Source organism: Sceloporus undulatus, chromosome 1 (assembly GCF_019175285.1).
Source record: "Sceloporus undulatus isolate JIND9_A2432 ecotype Alabama chromosome 1, SceUnd_v1.1, whole genome shotgun sequence".
Lineage (NCBI taxonomy): Eukaryota > Metazoa > Chordata > Lepidosauria > Squamata > Phrynosomatidae > Sceloporus > Sceloporus undulatus.
Window position 1 is genome coordinate 309,699,889 of NC_056522.1, and position 25,510 is coordinate 309,725,398.

The 25,510-nt window shown below is 41.2% G+C and overlaps 1 protein-coding gene across 1 annotated transcript in view; it reads left to right on the plus strand.

Moving 5' to 3' along the window:
- MADD (MAP kinase activating death domain) overlaps positions 1-25,510 on the plus strand; it is a 143,460-nt gene that overhangs the window by 77,801 nt on the left and 40,149 nt on the right. Inside the window, exons 22-26 of the mRNA XM_042459775.1 lie at positions 15,525-15,625; positions 16,566-16,649; positions 18,674-18,832; positions 19,891-20,006; positions 22,449-22,602. Of these exons, the coding sequence (XP_042315709.1) occupies positions 15,525-15,625; positions 16,566-16,649; positions 18,674-18,832; positions 19,891-20,006; positions 22,449-22,602 (614 nt within the window). The remainder of the gene's footprint in view (positions 1-15,524; positions 15,626-16,565; positions 16,650-18,673; positions 18,833-19,890; positions 20,007-22,448; positions 22,603-25,510) is intronic.

Consider the following 25,510-nt stretch of genomic DNA (forward strand, 5'->3'; position numbering starts at 1 on the left):
ATGAAGAGTGAATTGTCCAGACAGTGCTCATAACAGAGACCATAATAATAGACATTTGCTAGCAATACACAATACAGTAGTTAGAAATTGTGTCTTTGCCATATCTTGTGTAATCATAGATGTGATTTTACATAAATATATTTACATGACCATTTTGTTTCTAATACCACTTGAGTAGAGATAAAAGGCAATATTAGATACATGTTTGTAAATAGAGGGAGTTTCAGGACAAAATGGACTGTTTTAGAAGGCTTAAGTATACCCTTCTGTTCTTTTTTCTCCGTTTCAAAGTGTCATTTACCTTTTGGTAAAAAAAAAAAAGGTGGTTAGAATGTTGTGTTGTACAATTGCAGTTCTACATTTACACAAGGCTATGCTCAAAACATTCTAGAACTGAAAAGTTTTAGTAAACTTGAACCACGGTACACATGCTTCTGGGTGTGGCTCCTGCATTCTCATTCAGTTATTCTTTTGAGGAAAGGCCTGCCGGAAGAGCTCCATCTTTATAGCTTTTTAAAAACTATTTACAGTGGTAATATGATGGATCTCATCCGGTAGGCCATTCCACAGTCTGGGAGCTACAGCTGAAAAGGTCCTCTGGGAAGTCGTAGACAGCCTTATTTTTTACTGAGGATCTAAGTGTGCGAGGAGGATTATATGGAAGGAGGTGGTCCCGAATATAGGTTGGATCTAAGCCATTAAGGGCTTTAAAGGTAATAACCAACACCTTGTACTGGGCCCGGAAACTGATGAGCAGCTAGTGGAGTGATCTTAAGATCGGTGTTATATGGTCTCTTCTGGATGTACCGGAGACCAATCTGGCTGCCATGTTCTGAACTAATTCATAGAATCATAGAATCATGCCATCCAGTCCAACCCCCTGCCATGCAGGAAATCCAAATCAAAGCATCCCTGACAGATGGCCATCCAGCCTCTGTTTAAAGACCTCCAAGGAAGGAGACTCTATCACCCTCCGAGGGAGTGCATTCCACTGTCGAACAGCCCTTACTGTCAGGAAGTTCCTCCTGTTCAAGTGGAATCTCTTTTCCTGTAGCTTGCATCCATTGTTCCGGGTCCTGTTCTCTGGAGCAGCAGAAAACAAGCTTGCTCCCTCTTCAATATGACATCCCTTCAAATATTTAAACAGGGCGATCATATCACCTCTTAACCTTCTTTTCTCCAGGCTAAACATCCCCAGCTCCCTAAGTCGTTCCTCATAGGGCATGGTTTCCAGACCTTTCACCATTTTTGTCGCCCTCCTTTGGACACGCTCCAGTTTCTCAATGTCCTTTCTGAATTGTGGCGCCCAGAACTGGACACAATATTCTAGGTGGGGCCTGACCAGAGCAGAATACAGTGGCACTATTACTTCTCTTGATCTAGACACTATACTTCTATTGATGCAGCCTAAAATAGCATTGGCCTTTTTAGCTGCCGCATCACACTGTTCACTCATGTTCAACTTGTGGTCTACTTGGACTCCTAGATCCCTTTCACACGTAGTTTCATTCAGCCAGGTGTCACCCATCCTATATCTGTGCATTTTATTTTTCCGCCCTAAGTGCAATACCTTACATTTCTCCGTGTTGAATTTCATTTTGTTAGCTTTGGCCCAGCTTTCTAGTCTATTCAGGTCATTTTGAATCTTGATCCTGTCCTCTGGGGTATTAGCTATTCCCCCTAATTTGGTATCATCTGCAAATTTGATAAGTATGCTTCCAATTCTGTCATCCAGGTCATTGATAAAGATGTTGAATAGCACTGGGCCCAGGACAGAGCCCTGTGGGACCCCACTGGTCACTTTTCTCCAGGATGAAAAGGAGCCATTGTTGAGCACTCTTTGGGTTCGGCCGGTCAACCAATTACAGATCCATTTAACAGTTCCTTTGTCTAGCCCACATTTTACAAGCTTGTTTGCAAGAATGTCATGGGGAACTTTGTCAAAGGCCTTACTGAAATCAAGATATACTATATCCACAGCATTCCCTTCATCTACCAAGCTGGTAATTTTATCAAAGAAAGAGATCAGGTTTGTCTGGCATGACTTGTTTCTCTGAAACCCATGTTGACTTTTTGTGATTATGGCATTGCCTTCTAGATGTTCACAGACTCTCTGTTTAATGATCTGCTCCAGAATCTTTCCTAGTACTGATGTCAGACTAACTGGACGATAATTGTTGGGATCCTCTTTTTTCCCCTTTTTGAGGGGAAAAAAGAGGATTGAGGTTTCTGGACTAAGCATGAGGGTAGCCCTATGTAGAGTGCATTGCAGAAATCAAGGCGTGAGGTTACCAGTGCATGTACTACAGTCTCAAGGTCCCTGACTTCCAGGAAAGGGTGCAGCTGGCGTATCAGCCGAAGCTGATAACAGGCACTCCTGACCGTCGCATTCACCTGATTTGTCATGTGAAGCGATGAATCTAGGAGCACCCCCAGACTGCGAAAACAGTCCTTTGAGGACTGGAGGTTGTATCCCAATACCTGGGTTCGGAGCTGATACCGTAAATACCTCCATTTTGTCTGGATTCAGCTTCAATTTGTTTCCCCTCATCCAATCCATTACTGCCTCAAGGCAGTCATTGACAGGCAGAAGCTATCTGAAGTCAAAGCTGAAGCCTGAGACATGGAGAAATATATCTAGGTGTCATCAGCGTACTGATAACACCCTGCCCCATGCCTCTGGATGATCTCTCCCAGCAGCTTCATGTAAATGTTGAAAAGCATCGGGGACAGGATGGCGCCTTGTGGGATGCCACAGTTAAGCTCCTTCCTTTGCGAGCAACTGTCCCTGAGCACCACCCTCTGGAATCTGCCCGAGAGGAAGGAACGGAACCACTGGAGCACAGTGCCTCCTATTCCTAACCCTCTCAAGAAGATGTCATGATCTATAGTGTCAAACACCGCTGAGAGGTCCAGTAGCACCAGCAGGGTCACACTACCCCTGTCGATGCCCAGACGAAGGTCATCAGCTAAGGCAACCATGACAGTCTCCACTCCAAATCCCGTCCTAAAGCCAGTTTGAAATGGATCAAGATAATTGGTTTCCTCCAGGACAGCTTGAAGAGCAACCACCTTCTTGATTACCTTGCTCAAAAATGGTAGTAAAGAGACTGGCTTGTAGTTCTTCATATCCAGGGGGTCAAGGGAAGTTTTTTTCAGGAGTGGCCTAACCACCGCTTCCTTTAAACAAGATGGAACATAACCCTCCCTAAGGGATGCATTGATGATGTCCCTTAAGAACACCCTCAAGGCATCTCCCCCCTGGACGGTCAGCCACGAAGGGCAAGGGTCGAGAGGGCAAGTTCTTTTCCTGTCTCTACCAAGGAGCTTGTCCATGTCATCAGTACTTACAGATTGACATTGATCCAGTATAACCACATCAGCGGAGTTGCTGGACACCTCATCAGTTGATTCTGTTATAACTCTGGCATCCAAGTCGGCTCTTATCTGAGAGATTTTATCTACAAAGTAGTTGTTAAATGCATCACAGCAGGCCATTGTCGGGTTAAGTAAAGGGTTCTGCACAGGTGGAACCTGTGTCAGTTCCCTCACCACCCTAAACAGCTCTGCTGGACGGGACTCTGCAGACGCAATACGTGCAGAGGAGTACTCTCTCCTCCCTTGTGTGCCTCCTCCTTTTGTGCTGAAGACTCTTCTCCGGTAGTGGTAAGGATGGAGAAAGTTAAAACTAAATCTAAAGTCAGCTCCATTCCTTGGAATCCCTCAGTTCCCAAACGTGTCCAAATGTATGAGGCATGCAAGAGCTCTTATCAGCATCTCCTGGGAGCTGTAAAGACATGCACTTTCACACAATTGTCACTGCAGTGACAAGCTCCTCTGGAGCTGCCACTGTAGATTGGGCAGTTCTTTTAACAGAAGGGAATGTTAATCTTTTATAAGATGATCTTAGTTCTGCCTCTGACCTGAAAGAGGCTGAAGCTGGTGAACTCACTTCAGGACCCAGTCAGCAGAGCCTGAATGTACTTCAGCCTCTGCTGGCACTGATGAACAATTGAAGGAGGCTATGGAGATAGAGGAGGAAGTTGTTTTAAATTCCCCAGCCACCTCTCCTCAGGCAGTTGAGATTACCATTTCTTCCACAGGTCTCCCAGGTGAAGTTACTTAGACAGCCGTGAAACCTAACCTGCCATCAGGGACGTAGCCGGGGGGGGGGGGGTCTTGGGTCCAGACCCCCTTCCATAGAAAAATGAATGGTGTGTGCTGCTGCGCCACACACCCAAGCCCCATTATACAGTCAGCCCTTCTTTACACGGATTTAAGCATACACGGTCTGAAAATGTTCCAAAAAAGTATAAATTTACCTTGATTTTCCATTTTTTATTAGGGACACCATTTTGCTATGTCATTATATTTAATGGGACTTGAGCATACATGGATTTTGTTATACACGGGGGATCTTGGAACCAAACCCTGCGTATAACAAGGGTCCACTGTAATGGTGGCACTTAGTCTGGACCCCCCTTCTTAAAATCCTAGCTACGTCCTTGCTGCCATTCCAGATTTGCACAGTATCTAAGTAGCCATCTCAGAAATCATGCTCATGCACTTGTTTGTAGCAGGGTGGCCATTTTGAGAGCCGACCAGACACCAACCAATTTGGACAAAAAACCAGTTCTAACCACTGACCACTCGAGCTGTGGGGCAGCTCTGTTTTCTGAAACCAAAAGCTTCCTTGTGAGTTGCATCTTTCCCATATATTTTAATGAACTAGTAAGATAAAATGGAATATTCTTACTGTTTCTAATGCTTTTTCACCTTAATGCTCTGCTCCACCTCTGTTTCTTTTTGTTTTCTGAGTTAACGGCTGCTATGGAGGCAAGATTTTACTCTCACCATATGAGAGGAATATTTTCTTCAATAGCGATTCTGAACCAGACTCAGATATTTGTCACTGACCAGGCTGAATGCTTACATCTTTTATCAGTATTACAGTTGTCCCTCCATATTCGCTAGGGTTAGGGGAACAAGACCCCCGTGAATATGGAAAACCGCAAATAACAAAAACACCATGTTTTTACCTGAGAGGACACCTCTCTAGGAATCTCTAGGTCCTCCAGTGCAACTCTGTGGTCAATGTCCAACATACATTGACCATAGAATGGCACTGGAGTAGCTACAAATGGTCTTTCAGTGCAACTTTTAGTTAATGTTGACCACAGAGTTGCACTGGAGGACCTAGACAGTCCTAGAGAGAACATATTAATGAAATCCGTGAATAATCAAATCTGCAAATATCAAAGCCGCAAATATGGAGGGATGACTGTACACTATTGCTCTCCACAAATTGCTTACTTGTAGTCTTGGAGGCTTGAGACGCACCAGAGCCATTTCAATAATGACCCTGAACCAGACTTGGATACTTGTTGCTCTCCACGCCAAATGCTTAAATCTTTTATCAGTACTACACTGTTGCTCTCAGCAAACTGCTTACTAATAGTCTTGGAGGTTTGAGACGTGGCTGAGCCATTTCCTGCTTGACGTGTTAGATTTTCAGATGGTCACATTTCAAGACTTCCTCTAACTCTACTTGTTATCTTTTCTTATTTCCTAATTCTAATGCCATTTTCACTTTACCTTTAAATTTTTACTGGTAATAGACTATTTAAGATGAGAGAGGGAAGTTATCCGACTGGTCGAGAAGGCAGGAAAAAAAACTGAGGAGAGAGGGGTTGGAGGCAACAGTTGAAATGATTAAAATTTTGAGATCCTGCTTGAACTGGTTGGCATGAAAGATTCACCCATGTGTGTGGATTGTGTCTTCAGCCTCACAGAGGGTGGGTCAACCCCACACAAAGTTGAAAAGGCATTAATGTAGCACAAAAGCTATACAGTCGCCCCTCCATTTTTGCAGACTTGGAGTCCATGTTCCTTGCCTGTTTGTGGGCGGCAAATGGAGGGGGACAAAATGGGACGTGCTCCTGTGGCACGCACTGTGAAGCACTTTTTATGTCCTACCACTAAGTTTCATTGATGGCAGCACCCTGGGCTTTTTATCCCATCGCTGCCACCAAAATATGTGATGTGCCACTCTGAAAAGACAGACCTTTTAAAGACTCTGTTTCAAAAGGCCTTATAATGTTAACGTGGAGGTATTTAAAATAACAACAAGCTTTTAATTAAAATAAAAACTGAACTTTATTAAAACAGTTGCTTTAAACAGGTGTTACTTGAATAGATAGCAGATAAACATGGATTTAGGCACTTGTGTTTTTTAAATTTTATTTAGTTATAGATTCAGTTCACTTCTCCACACTCTCTCCTGTAATTAACAAACTTATATTCAGGACCTTCACACTGTCCTTATCTTTAGGTTCTTTTCCTAAACCTATATCAGCCACCAAGGCTAAATATCCCCACAGCAACTCCCCCTCTTGAAGTTCTGTGTGTATAAGAAGTCCCTCAACACTGGACTGTACTCCTATGTCCCTCACTTCTAGACTTTAAGTATAACTGTCCCTCTCTGGACATAGCAAGATCTATCAGGTTATAAGCCCCTCACACTGGACTTAAACTTCAGTTTCCCTCTGGAACTCATAAAACTATGTCCTTTCACTGGACTCAACAGAACCCTATCTGAAGTTCTTAACTGCCACAGCGGAACTTTCCATCTCTCCCTGCCAGCATCTCATTGGCTGAGGGCAGCTGCCTCGTGATTGGCTGCCTCTGTTGCTAAGCTAATCCATCTTTTCTCTCCATGCGCCTGTGGGCGCACACTGCCATTGAAGACAGTGGGGCTTGAATATCAGTGATTTTCCGTTTTCAGGAGGGTGTGTGTGTCCTGGAATGGATCCCTGAGAAAATTGTGGGGCGACTATATTTACGTTTGTTAGAGCTATGAGTCTACTCAAATCAGCTCTCATAGATGGGCCAATTGTGCAACTATTAACAAATGCCTTAGCGCTCAAGGAAGGATAAACATCCTTGAAAGACTCTTATTGAAAAGAAGGCAGACATATTGTTTAAGTGCTCCCATTAGGCCTCTGCTCTATTTTCCCATTAGGCCTCTGCCCTCACCCATTCATGTAACCTCCACAGCATCCTTTATTTCTAGAGCAGTCATGCTCTGCATCCAATATATTTTTGATAACCAGGATCTGCATGCAGTGTCCTTACACAAGGCCGTGCTTAAAATCTATAAATCTTTAGCTTTTTGTTCCCACAGAGGCCCAAGCAGAACCCCCTCCTGGGGAACCAGTCCCTGAGAAATCAATCAGCTTTGTAACTACCCACCTCCCAAGACAGAAGACTTTCTTATTTCACAAAAGCCTGGTCCCTTTCCATGTCAGATCAGTGGGCATTAAGGACAAAAAGCAAAGGTCCCCTTCCAAATAGAATTGAATAAAAAACCAAAGCCCCACTTCCTGAGTTTCCAAAAATCTCTCAAAGAACCTTGCTCAGGTCATCACTTGGCTTCTAGATCTAGGGGCCATATAACCGGTCCCTCAAAATAAAAAAAATTCGGATTGTATTTTTAATCCTATTCACAATGTCCAAGAAATGAGCCAGAGTTTGCCTGATTCTGGATCTTAAATTTGTAAGCAAGTATATAAAATATAGGAGTTTCTGGAGGACCACCTCCTCTCTAAAGATCCTTCAGAAGTTTATTTTTATATCCTTATCCATACTTCATCACACATATACCTTCATTTTTGTTACTAGACTTCCCACTATCAATTCAAAGCCCTATCTTTCAGGTTGGCTTCAGCTCTTCAGGTGTTCACCAAAGTAATGGTTGCCCCTGTGGCCCACCTAAAACTATGGCATCCATAACTTCCCATACCTAGACGATATCCTTTTACAGTCTCACTTCTAGGAGCTTGACATGCTCTAGAATCTGTTCTTGAAGCCCGCGGTTTTGTGGTCAACAAACAGAAAAGTCTCATCTCCCTAACTCAGAGGCTAGTTCACTTAGGTGTCTTTAAAAGACAAGTGAAAGGGTTGCATTGCCCCCTTTTCCATGAGACCAAAAACAAAAAACAAAAAAACAAAAAAAAGAAAGAAAAGAAAAGAAAGAAAGAAAGAAAGAAAGAAATAGCTGTCCTGTTTGAAAGAGAAAAGACATTAGACTTAAACTATATTCTGTATTCACCTCCCCACTTGGGCAAAGTTCCACTCTCCTCCCCTACAGTGGGTCCTTTTACCTTTCAGACACTCATTGCCAAACCTCACATCATGAGCATTTGTCTGACCTGAGAAGTCTGTTTTTCCCCTCCTTTGGTGGAGAAACACACAGGAGTTTCCTTACAAGACCCTCCAAGAGTAGTTTTCATCACAGATGCTAGCTTCCTGGGCTGGGAAGCTCAACTCAAGGCCCTCTGATCTCGAGGAGTCTGGACTAGTTTTAGTATCTGTTGGTTGGAGTTTCATGTCATCAGATTTGCACTACTCCTTCGCTTCCAAAAAGCCATCAGAAGATCACATGTTCTACTTTGAACAGACAACAAAACTGAAAAGTCATACCTGATTAGGCAGGGAAGTTTTTGCACAATCTCCCTACACAAGGAAGCCCATCAGCTCCTTTCCTGGGCAAAGGAGACTGTACTCTCCATTTCAGCACAATATATTCAGGGCTCTCTGAACAAGAAGTGGACTTCTTGAGTCACCATAGTCTAGATCCAGGGGAATGTACCCTGCACATAACCCTTAAAGACACTTCAGAGTCCTACAGGTTGACCTATTTGCATCAGGCACAAACCACAAACTCCCCAAGGACTTCACCAGGTCCCACTTATTTAGAACAGAATTCTGACATGCCCCCAGGATGCCCTTCAGATGAACTGGTCTTCAGGCCTACTATATGTGTCCCTTCCGACACCCCTGATTTTCAGGAAGATCATGCAGGAAAAAGCAAAAGTCATTCTCATAGCTCCCCATTGGCCCTACAGGCCTTGTTTCTCCCATCTGTTTACAATCTAAAAAGACATGACACAAAAGGATAAGGGAATGGTCATGGGGAAGGGATCAAGTTCATTGGTTCGTCTCTCCCTCTGGGGCCATGGCCATGCCAGATGGGATGGAAGGAGGGCTCTTCATTTTACTTTGGGTTAGGCCCGATGGAACTGGCCTGCCTCTCTCCCCCTGTGAAGTCGGATTATGGTGAATGGGCTGGAGGGAGGGCTCTTCATCTTACTTGTGCTAGGCTCTAAGGAGCTGACCTCTACCTCAGTCAAAGCCCCATTCTCCACCCAGACTGGCTCCACCTAGCAACTGAATAGAGGTCTTATTTGAGAGCAGGTTATTCTAAAAAGATGGTAATCACACTTTTGGCATCCAGACAAGATTCCACCCTCAGGATATATGAGACCACCTGGAAAGCTTTTCTCAGATAGTCTCACAGAAAATCAATTTCGCCATCCACAGCAAGTGTTAGAGATTTTTTTAACATTTATTTTTAAAAAAATTATTATAAATTCACAACTATGTACAAGACATATAACAACAATAAAGAAAAATAAAACAATTCATTTCACAACTTAGAATTGTGTTGCGGGTCCCCTTCTTGGGTTCTGTTCAATGTAAGTGGTCATTTTAAAGTCCAGTGCTGTCTTTGTGTAAATCTAGTCCAGAATGTCCAACCAAAGGTTCAGATGAGATGGAGGTTGTCTTCTTTTGTTTCTGTCTTTGTTTATAAAGTCAATGAATGGGAACCATTTGTCTATGAAAGGTCCTGATTTTGGTTGTCTTGCGTAACTTGCCATTCTGTCAGACAGTTTTTCAAGTAGCCACAGGTCCCATACCTTTTCCCATCACCAATCTAAAGATATCTCTTCTGTTTTCCTGCATCTGGCAAGTTCTACACAGGCTGCTGTAATGAGGAAATCTATGAGAAGTTTATGTTTCAAATTTGAGTTTGTGTCTACATATATTGATAACAAAAGCATTTCTGTACATAATTTTACTTTTTGGTTGGTAATGAAATTTGTTCAAGTACCAATTGCCAAAATGTGTTTATTTTGGGGCAGTCTAGCCACATGTGTAGAAATGTGTTGTTATCATTACAACCATGCCAACATTTGGAGGAAACATTTTCAACCATTCTGGTTAGCGTCACTGGAGTCAAGTACAGTGCACCCACATCATATGCGGTCACCCTATACGCAGCTTTCATCTTATGCTGAAAACTGCACGACAAGCAGGAAATGGCATGTGCATCCATGGCATGCCCATACGTGGAATTTACTTTAAGCGTGTGGGTGTGTGTGTGTCCGGAATGGATCCCCTGCATAAGACAAGGGCACACTGTACCACTTGTGTATAATTTTCGAGGTGTTTTCTCTAATCAATGCTGATCTGGATTTAAAAGGGGTGGAAGACCAAACTGTAGTCCATTTAGAAATGGGAATTGAAAGATTCAAATCTGTTTCCCAGGTTAGTTCTATGCCACTGATGTTTTAGTAAGAGTTATCACTCATACAGTTATAGATTAAAAATGTTAGTCTTTTGGTGCTTTGGGAGGGGGGAACACATCATGCCTCAAATAGGGTAAGTGGTCTAGGTGGTCCTCCTATTTCCTTTAATTTGTGTATCAAACAATTATCTGATGGAGATGAAACTAACTAGCCTTTCATGGCTCTAAATCTGAAGTTAGTTTGTCAATTGTTTATGGTCTTCCATTATGAAAAGGGTCTCAGACAAAATATATACCTTGTTCCCATCCCTGGAACTGATTGAACTGATTTGTCAGGGGAACAGAAGGATGTTAAAGAAATTTTAGAATTTCTCCAGGACTGCCTCAACTGAGGTCTTAAACCCACACCTTATGGCACCAAACTACTGTCTTGGTATCCATTTTATCTATCAGCCAAGAGCAACCTATTTCTTCCCGTCCACATGTGAAGAGTTTTTAAGGGGGAATTTCTCTGTTCAGTCCCCTGATAGCTCACTGTTTCCCTCCTTGAGATCTCCATAAGGTACTAAAGGCCCTCTCCAGATCTACATTTGAACCCCTAAAGACAGTCCTACTCTGAATTCTGTCCAAAAAGTACTCTTTCTCATAGCAATCACTTCATCCAGGAGTCTCAAAGCTAGCAGCCTTTTCTCTGGATCACTTGCTGTGTTGATTCTAATTTTCTTTCTAAAATAAATTATTCATTCCATAACTCACAGCCCATCGTTTTACCATCCTTCTGCCCTCATCCACTCCACCCTGTAGAAACACAGTGGCATAAACTGGACGTCAGGCAGGATCTGAAACTGTACATCAAGCATATCAGGCCCTTTAGGAGATTGAAAACAGTCTTTGCCTCCTTTTTACCCGCCTCCTTATGCAAGAAGGTGTCTCTTACTACTCCAACTTGGTGGATCAAAGGATCTTGTATAATCAGATGGTATGAATAGCCATAATAATACAAAAATGTGGATATGGTGATGAGGTGATAAAGTCAGTTATAACTATGTTGAGTCAAAGGTCCTACAAGATCCCTGTACATACTGACATTCCAGACTAACATGGTTATGTCACTGTATTCTACCACCTTGGTGGATCAAAGTGTTTATTTTTTGGCCTACAAATAGTCTTAGTCTTCCCAGACCACAAAACATGTCAGCACACTCTACTAGGTTAGTGGTCACATCAGAAGCTTTTTCAACTAACACTCTCCTGGAAGAAATTTGCAAGACAGCAACTTAAGTCATGGCTTTCACTTTCACAGATCACTATAGGCTAGATTTGTCAGCACAACTGCTGGGGTCCAACAACCACTGTCAGCAACTCAAACGAGTCCTGGGGTTAAATTAGACCTTTGTAGCAGAACTAGCAATTTTAGAAGCTGAAGCGTGGCTCCAAAGTCAATTGAAATAACAGCAACTGGATGTCTTCCAGGAACTGAAGCAATGCAGGAACCGCCGGGGACACTCAGCAAAGCGATGCAAGACTTCTTCTGATAAACCACCAGAGAAGCAAAGTCCCCGAAGTGCTCTTTATTCATAGTGCTATAATACAAATACAGATCTCCAAACTCCAAACCATACCAAACCAACTCCTACTACAAACCCACAAGCTATCACTTGCAACCCCTGGGTTTATATAGATTCCAGACCATGTGGTCTCCCAAACCCAGTGAGTTCCTGTGTGTAACCATGACAAGTGTCCCCTGTGCAATCCAGCCAGGTGGTTTCATCATCCATGGCTACGTGCACCTAGACACTGAAGTGTCCTTGAGCCAATGAGCATCAGCTGTGCTAATCAAACATGTCCTTCTGCTGAATGCTCAAGGCCAAACACACACACACATCAAGCATTTCCCTGTGTGCTGTGTTTTAACCCTTCAAATCCCTGACAATATTAATATATTGTTAAAATATTTAGTAATTTTATGATTAAATAAAGTAATAAGTTGATTTTATAACTCATTACCATTCAAATCAAGAGAGTGTCACTGTTGTAAAGTATGAGTGCAGCCCTGGTTAAATTGGATTCAAACCTTTTTCAGGCCCTACTAGAGTAAACAAAATCAATGGGAAATTGGCAAGTCAATACTTATGTAATCTCCACCGATAGATAGATTGATTGATTAATTAATTAATTATTTCCAGGATTTATATCCCTTCTTTCTCTGCAATGGAATTCAAGGCAGGTTACAATAACAGGTCTAATCTAGTTAAGACTAGATGTAGCAGGTCTAATCTAGCTAGGACTAGATTGTATTTAGGCCAGTGGGTCTACTTTAGTTGGGGCTGTTGATTTCACCCATTCACATTTGACCAGATGTTCAACAAAGATGCCTGTTTTATTCATAAAGTAAATTCAACCAGGTTTATTCTTTATTATTCCAAGATTCTTCTAAAGAATGTTGTTTTCAGGGATATGTAGGTTGTGTTGAATCTAATTTTACAAGGTAAAGATTGTGCTAGATTACCAGCTGGAAGCATCTGAACCCTCTCATCCTGTTTTAATAAAGCTTGCTTACTAAGGTAAATTGCCAGATAGGAAACACAGAATGCCCTTTCCTTATTCTTTTAACAAAATATTTTGAAAATTGGATTTTGTAGAAGTGGCCCTTGTTCTGGAGAAAATGAGCAAGTGAATGCAAAGGAAGCAACTTGTTTGCACAATGTGCATGCTTTGCAGTGCAGTTTTAGGTGTGTATGCTTAGGAGTAAGAACCAGTACATTGATGAGGATTTACTCCCAGGTATATAGGAGTGCATCCAGTGTTAAAATCTGCATGTGTATTTCCCCTCTGTATGGACTTTTGTTGCATAGGCTGATCAAGAATTTAAAGGTGTTTATGTTTTCATCATCATCAGTTACTGGGTAGTAGGGAACAATTTAACTGATTACAAGTGACATTTTAACATGTTTAATAGAGGTATATTTTAGTTAATTCACATAGATAAAATATCTGGAAAGACCTTCTTTTTGTATGCACATTGTATTGTTTTCATCAATGCCATGAAAACTAAATATCCATTGAAACTTCATAATGTATAACTGAATCAGTTATTCACAGATGCAGAAATATTCTTACAGTACCATTTAAATCCACATTTTAATTCCATGATAGTATACTGTACTAGACAACACTACTAGAGTGATGTGGTGGCTTAGTGATTAAGATGCCAATTCTAATGATCAGAAGATCAGAAGGTTGGCAGTTTGAGGCCTGAGTGCTTGCATGATGGGGTGAGCTCCTGTCACTAGTCCCGGCTTCTGCCAACCTAGCAGTTCAAAAGTAGATAAATAAGTACCACTTTGGTACATTCTGTGAAGTCATGCTGGCCCCATGACCACCAGAGCAGTACTCAGACAACACTGGCTCTTTGACTTAGAAACAGAGATGTGCACCAACCCCTACAGTCGGTTATGGCTAGACATTCATGTCAAGGGACTACCTTTGTCTTTATACAATACTAGGTGGAACAATTTCAAAATCAATTTATCTTTTAAAACCTCTTTTTATAGAAAACATTTTGGATTGATAAAAGGTTTTTCGTTAATGTTGCTTCCTGTCTCACGTTCACTTTCCCAAAAGCATCTCTGACATCACAGTTGGAGACATCTAGGTGCTAATATGTTTGGAAATATATGTTAATACTGTATATATATGCTAAGGTGCTATAAGATCCCTTTGTATACTGATTTTCCAGATTAACATGGCTGTGTCTTTGAATACATAAGCTAAGACTACAGAATTAGTGACAGTTACATCTTGAATGTTCTGTATAACACACTCTTTCAAATACATTTTATAAAAATACTGATTTGTGGAAATACAAGCCAGTCATAGGACTTTTGGAATAAGCTGCACAACTTTTAAAACAATTTTCTTATTCATGAATAATATGCTGGTCCAAAAACTGCACTAATAATCCTCTTCATCCACAAATTATGTATTTTTCTTTCTCTACCTTGTACTTTTTCACTTTTTCTGGTATTGTTACTAGAACTAGACATCACATATTACCCCACTAGATCTCCTAACTCACCATATTTAGTGGTAAGACATTGCTGTATTTTCTACACAGAGTTACCAGATAACATTACCTGTATAAATCTCAGATCTTTAATTTTTTAAAAAATCCTCCAACTGTTGGTCATGTGTCCCTGCTATGGAACAGTTGGCAGATATGGCTATGGCAGACGCATTGTGCTCAGTCTTTTCTCCCTTCTGAGCGCTTAATGGTGACCTGTGTAGTCTGTAGTGTATCCTTTTCCTGTCTCCTTACTCCCATTGCACAGTGCTTTCCAAATCCTTCCTAATTCTGTCTCTCCTTCCATCAGTTTTCTTTCTATCATCTCATCAGAAGAGGGTAAAGAAATATAGAACTGCATGAATGTAGAATAAATATCTTCAGCATTTATTGTATTTATGGGAAGAGTAAAGAATGCATGCCTTCACAGCAGCTGAAACTCACACTCACTGCTTCACCTATGTTATTGCAAACTCTGGAGAGCCATTCATTACATCCTTATAGTGTCTCTGCAATACTGCTATTTTGCCCTCTGTGACAAAATGTCCCACCTAAATCTCTTATTTGTGGCACACAAATTATTACTACTGGCTTTAGCTGGTCTTGCTATGTGTCACTGAGTAAATGGGGTGGGGGTGGGGGATCAGCTGCTGGTTGTAATATATTAGATCTAGTAGTTGAGCAATAAGAATTAACTTCCTTCTCAAGCAAACAGCAACAACAGCACCCCCCACACACAGACAAATCATAATCATAATCATAATCATAATCATAATCTGGCATCTGTGAGCTAAAGAGGTGGCTTTCCAGAGTCATGTGGTGACTATTCAGCATGCTTTGTATTAACCAGAGCCTGTTTAATGCCTGTATTGTCTTTTCCCATCCACATCCCTAAAATGAACAGTCTTTTAAGGCAGCCAGTCTGCTTCTCAGTTGCACTGGGCCATATTGTTGTTTTATGACACTGATAAAAAAGAAGAAGATGCTCTGGTTTCTCTCTTGGTTCTGCCCACACACTAGAGCAATTACCTGCCTTCTGATTCTTTCATATTCTTTCACATTAATAAGATGTCTCTCTTTCCCTCCATTTAGGGTCAGAAGGTACAAAACACTTCTTTGATTTGGGAGAGACAGAGGAGAAGAAATCACAGATTAGTGCAGACAGTGGTGTTAGCTTAACCTCCAGCTCCCAGGTGAGTGTAGTTGTTCCTCAGAGTAGAGTAAAAGAGTTGTGAGATTCTTTGTTTGCTTTTAGTTGTAGTCACGATATACTGCTTGATATAACTATAGCAGCAACTCACCATTGGTCCTGGTGTTTCAGTGGTGCTGGTGGTGCAGAGGGCAAAGCAGCTAACTGTAGATAGATCACAGTATGTAGAGCTAAGACAGGAAGCTATTGAATGGAGAAGAGAAACAAAAGTTAACTCTGAGCCTGTTTGCAAATCAGAGTGGAAGTGCGGTACGGAACTGTGCTACAGTTAGAGAGGTGATGGCCTGGAAGAAAACTGGGAAAATTTGGGGAAATTGTTCTCCCCCCCAATCCTCCCCCCTCCAAAAAATTGAAACACACACCAGAAGGGTTTCTAAAGAAGCAGCAAACCAAGTACAATGATTGGATGTTTGTATCTTGACATGTTGCCTTGCTCACAAATATTTGGGTCTTAATTGGCCCTGGGAGAATTAATCAGGACCATATTTGAAAATACAGCATAGCACCCAATAAAAATGGTCTGCCTTTCTCCAGCATTCTTAGAGAAAAACAATAGCAACTGAGAATTCCTTAGCCAGTTGAGGGGAAGAAATGCTGTAGGCAAGCATTCAAAACCACCAGTCTAACTGCAGACCAACCACTGCTAGCAGCAGTTATAGAGATTAGGAGGAAATTGGACAGTAAACAGATGGTTTACTCTCTCTGGGGCAATGAAGAGAATTGTTGGATGGAGCAATTCAAAAGATATAGTCTTGGCCATACACATTTCTGTATTACTGATTCTAACTAGTGGGAAACCTGAAGCATTAGGCTTTCATTTCCATAATAGAGTTGCCCCAAATTAAGTATCTTGACCAAAGCTCCAAAAAGATATACAAAGTCTGTGGTGAATTATTTGTCTTCCTGTTCATTGATGATTTCAGAAAAGCGATCTGGATTCTGTGGCAAGCATTGGACCTGCTGTTATGATCCGAAGCACAAGCCAAGATTCTGAAGTTAGCACAGTGGTAGGGCATGACCAAAGCGGAATGTTTGGGGTTTGGCTTTGTCAGTTGTTTTTTGGGTCTGTTTGGATGCATACACTCTTTCTAGTTGTGTACATTGTAGGTGCTATGGGTATGTCTCTGGGGTACACTACCTTCCTAGCTCTCCACATTTATTTTAAAACACATATTGTTCTCGAATAGGCTTGAATGCCACATCCGTTTCTATAGTATTGTTATATGATTATATTTTCCTTTCTGGGCTTATTGATACTATTAATTGTAAGGATAAAGTTATATGCAGAAGATGATGAATATCTAAATTTACTTTGTGGAATATGTCAAATGACAAATGCTTTAATTGATTTGATTGCCCCTCATTTTGATCCATTCAGGCACGCAGGATTGTGCTTAAGTAAGTAAAGATGTCATTATTATGTTAACCAAACTCCTGTATATTCAGGCTACAGTGTTGTAGACTTCCAGAGGGTAATTGACATATCTTTAAAAATGCAATAATCCCATTTCATACATTTTGTACTGCATTTGTACACACTCTCTCTCACACACATCATTTGTGAGTGCATGAGTGGCTGCTTATGGGTCCTTGAAGTACCACTTCAGTAAACTGTATCTTCCATATGAGATATACCCTTAATCCATTGTTGATGGGTTGAACAAAGATAATGGTTTCTTGGCACACTACACACATTTCAACACTATCTAACCCCCATTCTCATGGGTGTGTGTGTGTGTGTGTGCTCTTGACTTGTTCATCACATCACTTTGTTTGCCACACACATCTGTTCTCCTCACTTACAGGCTAGTTTCCACTGTCTTTGTTTACCAGTGACCATCATTAAAACTGGACTTTGTGAACAACTGCTGGCAATTACCATTGTCAGAGTATAGCAGAGTATTTGACGAATCTTTGAAGCGTGTTCACAGCCCTCAGCGAAGATAACAGCAGAAGGATGTCTTCCAGAAATGATGGAATGCAGGTCACCGGGAACTGTCCAGCTTTCACTGTCAGGCTTCTGCTGATTAACAGCCAGACACGCCAAGTCCCGAAAGTGCTTATCTTTATTTACAAAGTGCAACCCAAATAACCAATGCGACTTTTACTATACAGAACTCACAATCCACTCCTCTCTCAAAAAACCACAACAATTACCGGAAGTCCTTGAGTTTATATAGGCACAATGCCATGCGGTCGTACAAACTCAGCCTCTTCCTGTCCCACACAGAAAACTGTCCCCTTGTCTAAACAGACACATGTTCATCTTCAGGCTTCCTGCACGCAGGCAGTAGAATGACCTTGTTGCTATGATCAGCAGCTGTAGCCCATCAGCTTCGTCCTCCGGGTACTGATTGCTCATGGTCACCACACATCTAAACATTTCGTGTTAGTTGGCTTTTAACCCTTAACAGACTTGCCACTTCATTTCCATACATAAAGGATTTTGAATTTGAATTTATATTCTCACACACAAATGGCATATACAGGTCTATCCCTGGCTTTCCACTCCACCAAATGCATCTGAGGAAGTAGACTCTAGTTTACAAAAAAGCTCATGCTGCCAACTTTTCTTTCAGTTAGTCTGAAAGGTACTACAAGATCTCTCTACATACTGATTCTACAGACTAGCACATCTATATCTTTGAATTCTCCCATATTACAGTTGGTCCTCCTCCATATACACAGGTTCTGTATTCTTTGATTCAACCATCCACCTCCTGAAAATATCCCACCTCACCCCTCCCAAATAAAAAAAGTGAACCTTGATTTTGCCATTTTATGTAAAGGTCACAATTTTACTACACCATGGTATGTAATGGAATTTGAGCATCTACAGATGTTAGTATCCACAAGGGTTCCTGGAACCAAACTCTAGCTGATACCAAGAGTCTACTGTATTTTGCTTGGAATTATGATATTACTGAGATTACAGTTAACTTTCAACTGATGATCTGAAACATCTTTGTTCTCAGTGGTGTATTGGATGATAAATCATAAACCTTATTAGACTATTTCTTTTCCTTTTCAGGTGAGCAACAGCTCTGGAGAGACACTAGGAGCAGACAGTGATTTGAGCAGCAATGCGGGTGATGGCCTTGGTGGGGAGAGTGGTGGAAACCTAACAGGATCACGAGGCACTGTATCAGATAGTGAAATTGAGACAAACTCTGCTACTAGCTCTATCTTTGTAAGAATCTGTTTTGTTCTGCTGTTGACGGTCATGGATGATGATAGTCCATATTTTAAAGGGAAATTTTGTAGGAAAGAGTAATCTTTTGGGAAGAAATGCCAGCAATAGTGGGCCAGTTTAGCTATCCAATACATGATATCCCCTAACTGTGTGTGCATGGGAGAATCTCTTTGATATTTTATACTTTTAACACTGAAAATTCTAGAATGTATACAAACAGCTTCATTTATATACCGCTTCATACTGAACTAGCAGTGTCTAAGCAGTTTACAACTGTAAGCTAATTGCCCCCAACAAGCTGCGTACTCATTTTAGAGACCTCAGAAGGATGCAAGCCTGAGTCAAGCTTGAGCCCTGGCTAGTATTGAACTCGCAACCTTATGTTTTTGAGTGAGTGGCTGCAGTACAGGCATTTAACCACTGTGCCACCAGGGCCCCTATATGTGGCAAGCACACTCACCTTTTATTATTAATTAGACCATTCTGCTACCCCTGTTAAAGGCCTGAGTTTTTTCAAATGAAAAAAGTATACAGTTGCCCTCCATATTCGCTAGGGCTAGGGGAACAAGACCCCCGTGAATATGGAAAAACCGCAAATAACAAAAACACTGTTTTTACCTGAGAGGACACCTCTCTAGGAATCTCTAGGTTCTCCAGTGCAACTTTGTGGTCAATGTCCAACATACACTGACCATAGAATGGCACTGGAGTAGCTACAAACGGTCTTTCAGTGCAACTTTTAGTTAAAGTTGACCACAGAGTTGCACTGGAGGACCTAGACAGTCCTAGAGAGAACATATTAATGAAATCCGTGAATAATCAAATCCGCAAATATCAAAGCCGCAAATATGGAGGGTTGACTGTATTTGAGTTGATTTGAAGTTGAGAAATGGCTAAAGTTCTTGTTTTGGCTGTTTTTCACCTAGGGAATTCTGCTGAACAAGACTACTATTTCCTTTGCAGAATAATCTTGGTAGTTATAATACCTAATGAGGAGGAAAACAAATATCAGCTAAACTGATGTATTTTACATGTTGTTCATTTTTTCTTTAAAGGGTAAATCTCATAGTTTGAAACAGACAATAAAAGATAAAAACAGCAGTCTGGCAAGAACTATAGAAGATTCAAGCCAACGAGTTTATCTCTGTGAGGGTCTTCTGGGTAAGAGATAGTTTTTGTTTTATTTGTAATATGATGGTTAAAAGCTTAGATATTTCATTTAATTAGCAGCACCAGTATGTCTCAGTATTTGGAATATATACACATACACATACACACACACAACAAGGAAAAAGGAATGATAGAGTATATTAGAACAATTCTCACTACACATACAACAGTAATAGTAAGTACATTTCTATACCGCTTATCAGTGCACTTAAGCACTCTCTAAGCGGGTTACAAATGGTAAGCTAATTGCCCCCAACAATCTGGATACTCATTTTAGCGACCTCATAAGGATTCAAGCCTGAGTCTAGCTTGAGTCCTTTCGCTGGTATTGAACTTACAACCTTATGGTTTGTGAGTGAGCGGCTGCAATACAGGCATTTAACCACTGCACCACCAGGGCTCAAAGTACTCACACAGTACTTTGATACCACCCTAACTGCTGTGGCTGCATCCTGTGGAATTTAAATTGTTTTTCAAGATGCCCAGCTGTCCAAGCAAAGTGCTATTGTCCAGTTGCCTCTAATGTTTATTTCCAAGAGAAATCCATAGGCAGTGAAGATGACAAGTTGCTGGAAGCCAGTGCTTTGCTATAAAGTACTTGTGCCTGCTGAGTGGTGGTGGTGGTGGTGGAAGGAAGAAGGAATCTCATTGCTGCTGTTGGGGGTGATGACTTGAGGATAGTAGAAGGGTGGCTTTCCAAGACTGGCCCTGCAATTCTTAGTCTTGGATGCCTGCCACTTTCACAGCCCAAGGTCCCCCCTTCAGAATCCTCCTTTAGTTTTGGGGTGACTGGGTCTTCAGGTGATGTCACTGTATGTTAGTGTGTCTGTTAGTTTTGTGTTCTTTGTAGTGAATGTGGCCACTCCTTGATTTAGGGCTAAAGAAGACAAGTCTTGAGTCAGAGTTAACAAAATAACAAGAGAATTAATGTGTTTTGTTATATCCTGTAGAAAAGTTAATGCTTTAACAGTTTCCAGTCTTAGTTCCAAACATATACTAATATTCAACCTGAGGTATGTGAGACCTCTCCCTTCAGCCAATTCACACAACCAGTCCATATTCACCCCCTGCTGACTTCCAGCTGACTCTTTCAACTATCAACTGTCAAAACTCCCCTGACTGCTCTCAACTGTCTCTCTGTTAGAATCTCTTCAGACATACATTCCTACTTATATATTTTCTGATCCTTTGCAACCCCCCTTCACAGCCTCTCTGAACTGTAATTCACTGCCTTGAAGCCAAGTCTGCCTAGCAACTCCTTCATGTGCCTCTCTTTTGGAAGTCATTGCTTCAGTAGTTCCCAATGAAGAGTAATGAGATCTAGCAGCTTGACATACACAAAACTTTATAAGACCATTCCAAAACCGTAGCCTCATTTTTTTATTTACCATACATACACCTATATAATGCATTTCATTTAATAACACACACCATACACAAAACAGTACTTCCTGATCTGTGATCCAGTGTGGTGTAGTGGTTTGGCCATTGGACTATGACTCTGGAGACCAATGTTCAAATTGTAGCTCAGCCATGAAACAGTGTCATTGGGTGACCTTGAGCAAGTCACACTCTCAGCCTCAGAGGAAGACAAGGGCAAACCCTCTCTGAATAAATCTTGCCAAGAAAACCCCATGATAGTTCGCCTTAGGGACACCTTAGGGTCACCATAAGTCAGAAATGACTTGAAGGCAAGCAACCACCACCATTACATGTAGAGACTTTTATAAGTTAGACATTGACAACACGCCTGTCAATGATACATATACACTACTAATTTTTTCTTCAAACCCACCCAAAACAATTGAAATTCACATGCACAACTCTCCCAGATATACAGGTATCTCCAACAGAGCAACTGACTTAGCAAAGTCCAGTACGCATGATGGTACTTCCAGCAGGTTTTCTCTTTCATGACAGCATCTGTCCACATACGTAGCTCTTGCTGGGCAGCCCCTTTTATGTACAGTCTAGCCCCTCTCAGCAAGTAGGAACCATCCGGTCCACAAAAGTGGTCCCCTCTCCAGATGCTGTTGACCCATGGTGCATAGTTGATGACTGTACTGATGGTAAATGAATGCCAAATAGAGATTATGAATGCCATTTTATCGAGTTGAGTCCTGTAGGCATTCCTTTTGCTTTCTTTTCCTACTTTCCATTCCTTTATCACTGTCTTTGCCACTGTCTTTGGCTGTTCTTTAGGAATTCTGTTTCTATCAGTGCAAGAGCAAACACTGATGTTGGTATTTTTAGGAGTTAAACTTGCTGTCAATGTCATTCTCTTCGATTTCATGTTATATATCTCTAATTCAAGCACCACTTTCTCTTCCCATCTTTCTTATTTCTCAACTTTTTTCTCATATCTCTCTCTCCTTAATTTTCTTTCATGTTGCCACTCTTTTCCTCTTAATTCTCTCTTATGTTGCGGTTCTCTTAATTCAAGCCTAATCAAGTCAAGCTCCTTCTCTTCCACCCCCAGATCATTACAAGTTTGCTCAAAATTTGTTGAAATAAATCAGTTATCTCCTTTGGAATACTTAGGAAGTATTTTTTTTTACATCAAACAGAAGGGAACCATTAGTGTTACTGTTGACAATGTTAGTAATGTAGAGATTAAACTGGCTGTTAACTCCAGTTCTTACAGTTTATGTTATACCAGTGATGGTGAACCTATGGCAAGCGTATACATTTCTACCTCATGAGAAACTCCTCCTGCTTGAATTCCTGCTCTCTTAAGGCTAGCCTAGTTAGTTCAATTATTTCTTTTATTTTCCATACTTCCCCACTATGATTTCTGGTATGGTAGTGTCTAAAATCTCCATTATGTTCTCCACCTGCTGTTTCCCTTGAACTGGGCTTTCCAAAGTTGGTTTTACTATCTTGGGAGACATACTCTCAGTATTTCCTTACGTTTACCCAAAACTTTTACCTCAGGAAATACTTTAATAAGAACCAAGACACTTTACTTTATGCCTGTTTCTTATCAATAGGGTGATTTCCTACTATACCACAAACATTTACCTCAGAAATCACCTTTCCCTTTTTATTTTTGGTCTGACAACTTTGTTTTTACTGGGTGGTTTCACTGGGTTTCTGGCTGTAGCTCCACATACTTTACCACAACGTTTACCTCAGGGGTTACTCTGTATTCATTTCAAACTTGGTAGCACCTCCTTCTTAGGTACTTAAACTGTTTGTTGGTAATCCCCTGTTACCACAGCTTTTTTATCTCAGGGATCACCATTTTTAAACTGCATAGCGCCCCTCTGGTACTAAAATTGGGTCTTTTCACCATTTCTTGGTAGTCCCCTACTTTACCAAAACAGTTACCTCAGAGATTACTCTTGACTGTCTAGAACACACCACTTCTGATACAATTCTGCCTGCTGTCCCCACACAAGATCTCCTTTTGGCTTTCTCTCAACCAAATGGCTTTTCTTACAGGATCACTTGATCTTGTCACTGGATCTTTCAATCCCCTCACTGAATCATTTAATCCCACCACTTGACAACAAATATATAGAATCATAGAATCATAGAGTTGGAAGAGACCACCAGGGCCATCCAGTCCAACCCGCTGCCATGCAGGAAATCCAAATCAAAGCATCCCTGACAGATGGCCATCCAGCCTCTGTTTAAAGACCTCCAAGGAAGGAGACTCTATCACCCTCCGAGGGAGTGCATTCCATTGTCGAACAGCCCTAACTGTGATGTGATGTTGGTCTTCCCAAGACTTGCCCCACAGTTCTTAAGTCTTGGATACCTGCCACTCTCACCTTCACCCAAGATATCTCAACAGAATCCTCCTTTAGATTTGGGGTGACTGGGTCTCCAGGTGATCTCATTGTGTGTGTGTGTGTGTGTGTGTGTGTGTGTGTGTCTTAGTTTTGTGTTCTTTACGGTAAGCATGACCACCCCTTGATTTAGGGCTAAAGAAGATAAGTCTGACTCAGAGTTAACAAAATAACAAGAGAATTAATGTGTTTTATTATATGCTGTAGAAAAGTCAGTGCTTTAACAAGTTCCAGTCTTAATTCCAAACATATACAGTTGGCTCTTCTTATACACAGATTTCTTATACATGGATTCAAGTGTCCACGGTTTGAAAATGTTCCAAAAAAGTATAAAGTTCAAATATCAAACCTTGATTTTCTATTTTTTTTATAAGGGACACCATTTTGCTAGGTCATTATATTTAATGGGACTTGGTTTTGTTATCCATGGGGGATCTTGGAACCAAACCCCAATGTATAACAAGGGTCCGGTGTACTAATATTCAACCTGAGGTATGTGAGACCTCTCCCTTCAGCCAATTCACACAACCAGTCTACATTCACTCCCTGCTGACTTCCAACTGACTCTTCCAACTGTCAACTGTCAAAACTCCCCTGACTGCTCTCAACTGTCTCTTTTGGAATCTCCTCACACATATTTCTGCTTTTATACTTTCTTTTCATTTTTTAATTTTTTTTATCTATACTTTTTATTGAGTTTATACATGAAAAGTATAAACCAAAGACATAAACTGAGACAACAACATTAACCAACAAAACAAAACCCTGTTGCATCCCCCCAAGTGTATATACACGACTTCCCACACCCCCATACCTAAGACTTGAATATGTATCTTTTGTACATAGAGACTAACTAAAAAAAGAAGTTGGCAGCATGAGCTTTCGTAGCCTTAAGTCTACTTCCTCACCAAATGCAACTGAGGAAGTAGACTTAAAATCCCAAACACTGCAGAAATAATCCAGTTTGAGACCACTTTAACTGCCCTGGCTTAGTCATAGGGAAACCCAGGTTTATTGTGGCACCAGAGCCCTCTGACAGAGAAGGCTAAATGTCCCACAAAAAAATGACAGTTCCCTGAATTCCCTAGCATGTAGCCTGAACAGTTAAAGCTGTATCAAACTGGGTTATTTCCGCAGTGTGTTTTGGACCTTAAGTCTAAGGGCTCATTTCCACTACAGTTTTCAGTGAATCACAGATTGGGGTATATAACCGTCATTCCCACTTGAAATCGATTCTGATCCTTATTCAATCGATTTCAGTGGCGGTAAAGTAGGGCAAATGCAAAAAACAAAAACAAACCCCCCCAAAACAAATGGGTTTTCCTGATTGTAGTTTCAAAGTGGTTCTTTTTAGAAGAATCGATTCTGAAGCATGTCCAGTAAATGGGAATGCCAGATCAGAATTGATTCATGCTGGAGGGTAGGGACGAATGGTAGAGGGGTGTGGGTTTACCATGCCTCCCCAGATTTTGAGAGATGCCACCCCCCCCCCCCAGTGCTGCCTTTGTTGGTGTGACATGGGTGTTTGTTTTTTGTTTTTAAATACAATTCATTGATGAATCGTTAGAATAGCTTAGCAACTACGTGCCATTCTAACAATTCATCGATTAATTATATTTTTTTACAAAAAAACCTGCCATACTTGGAATGTGTGATCCAAGCAAGGCAGGGGTCTGGAGGGGGCCCCTGGGGGTCTCCCTCCCCCCTGCCA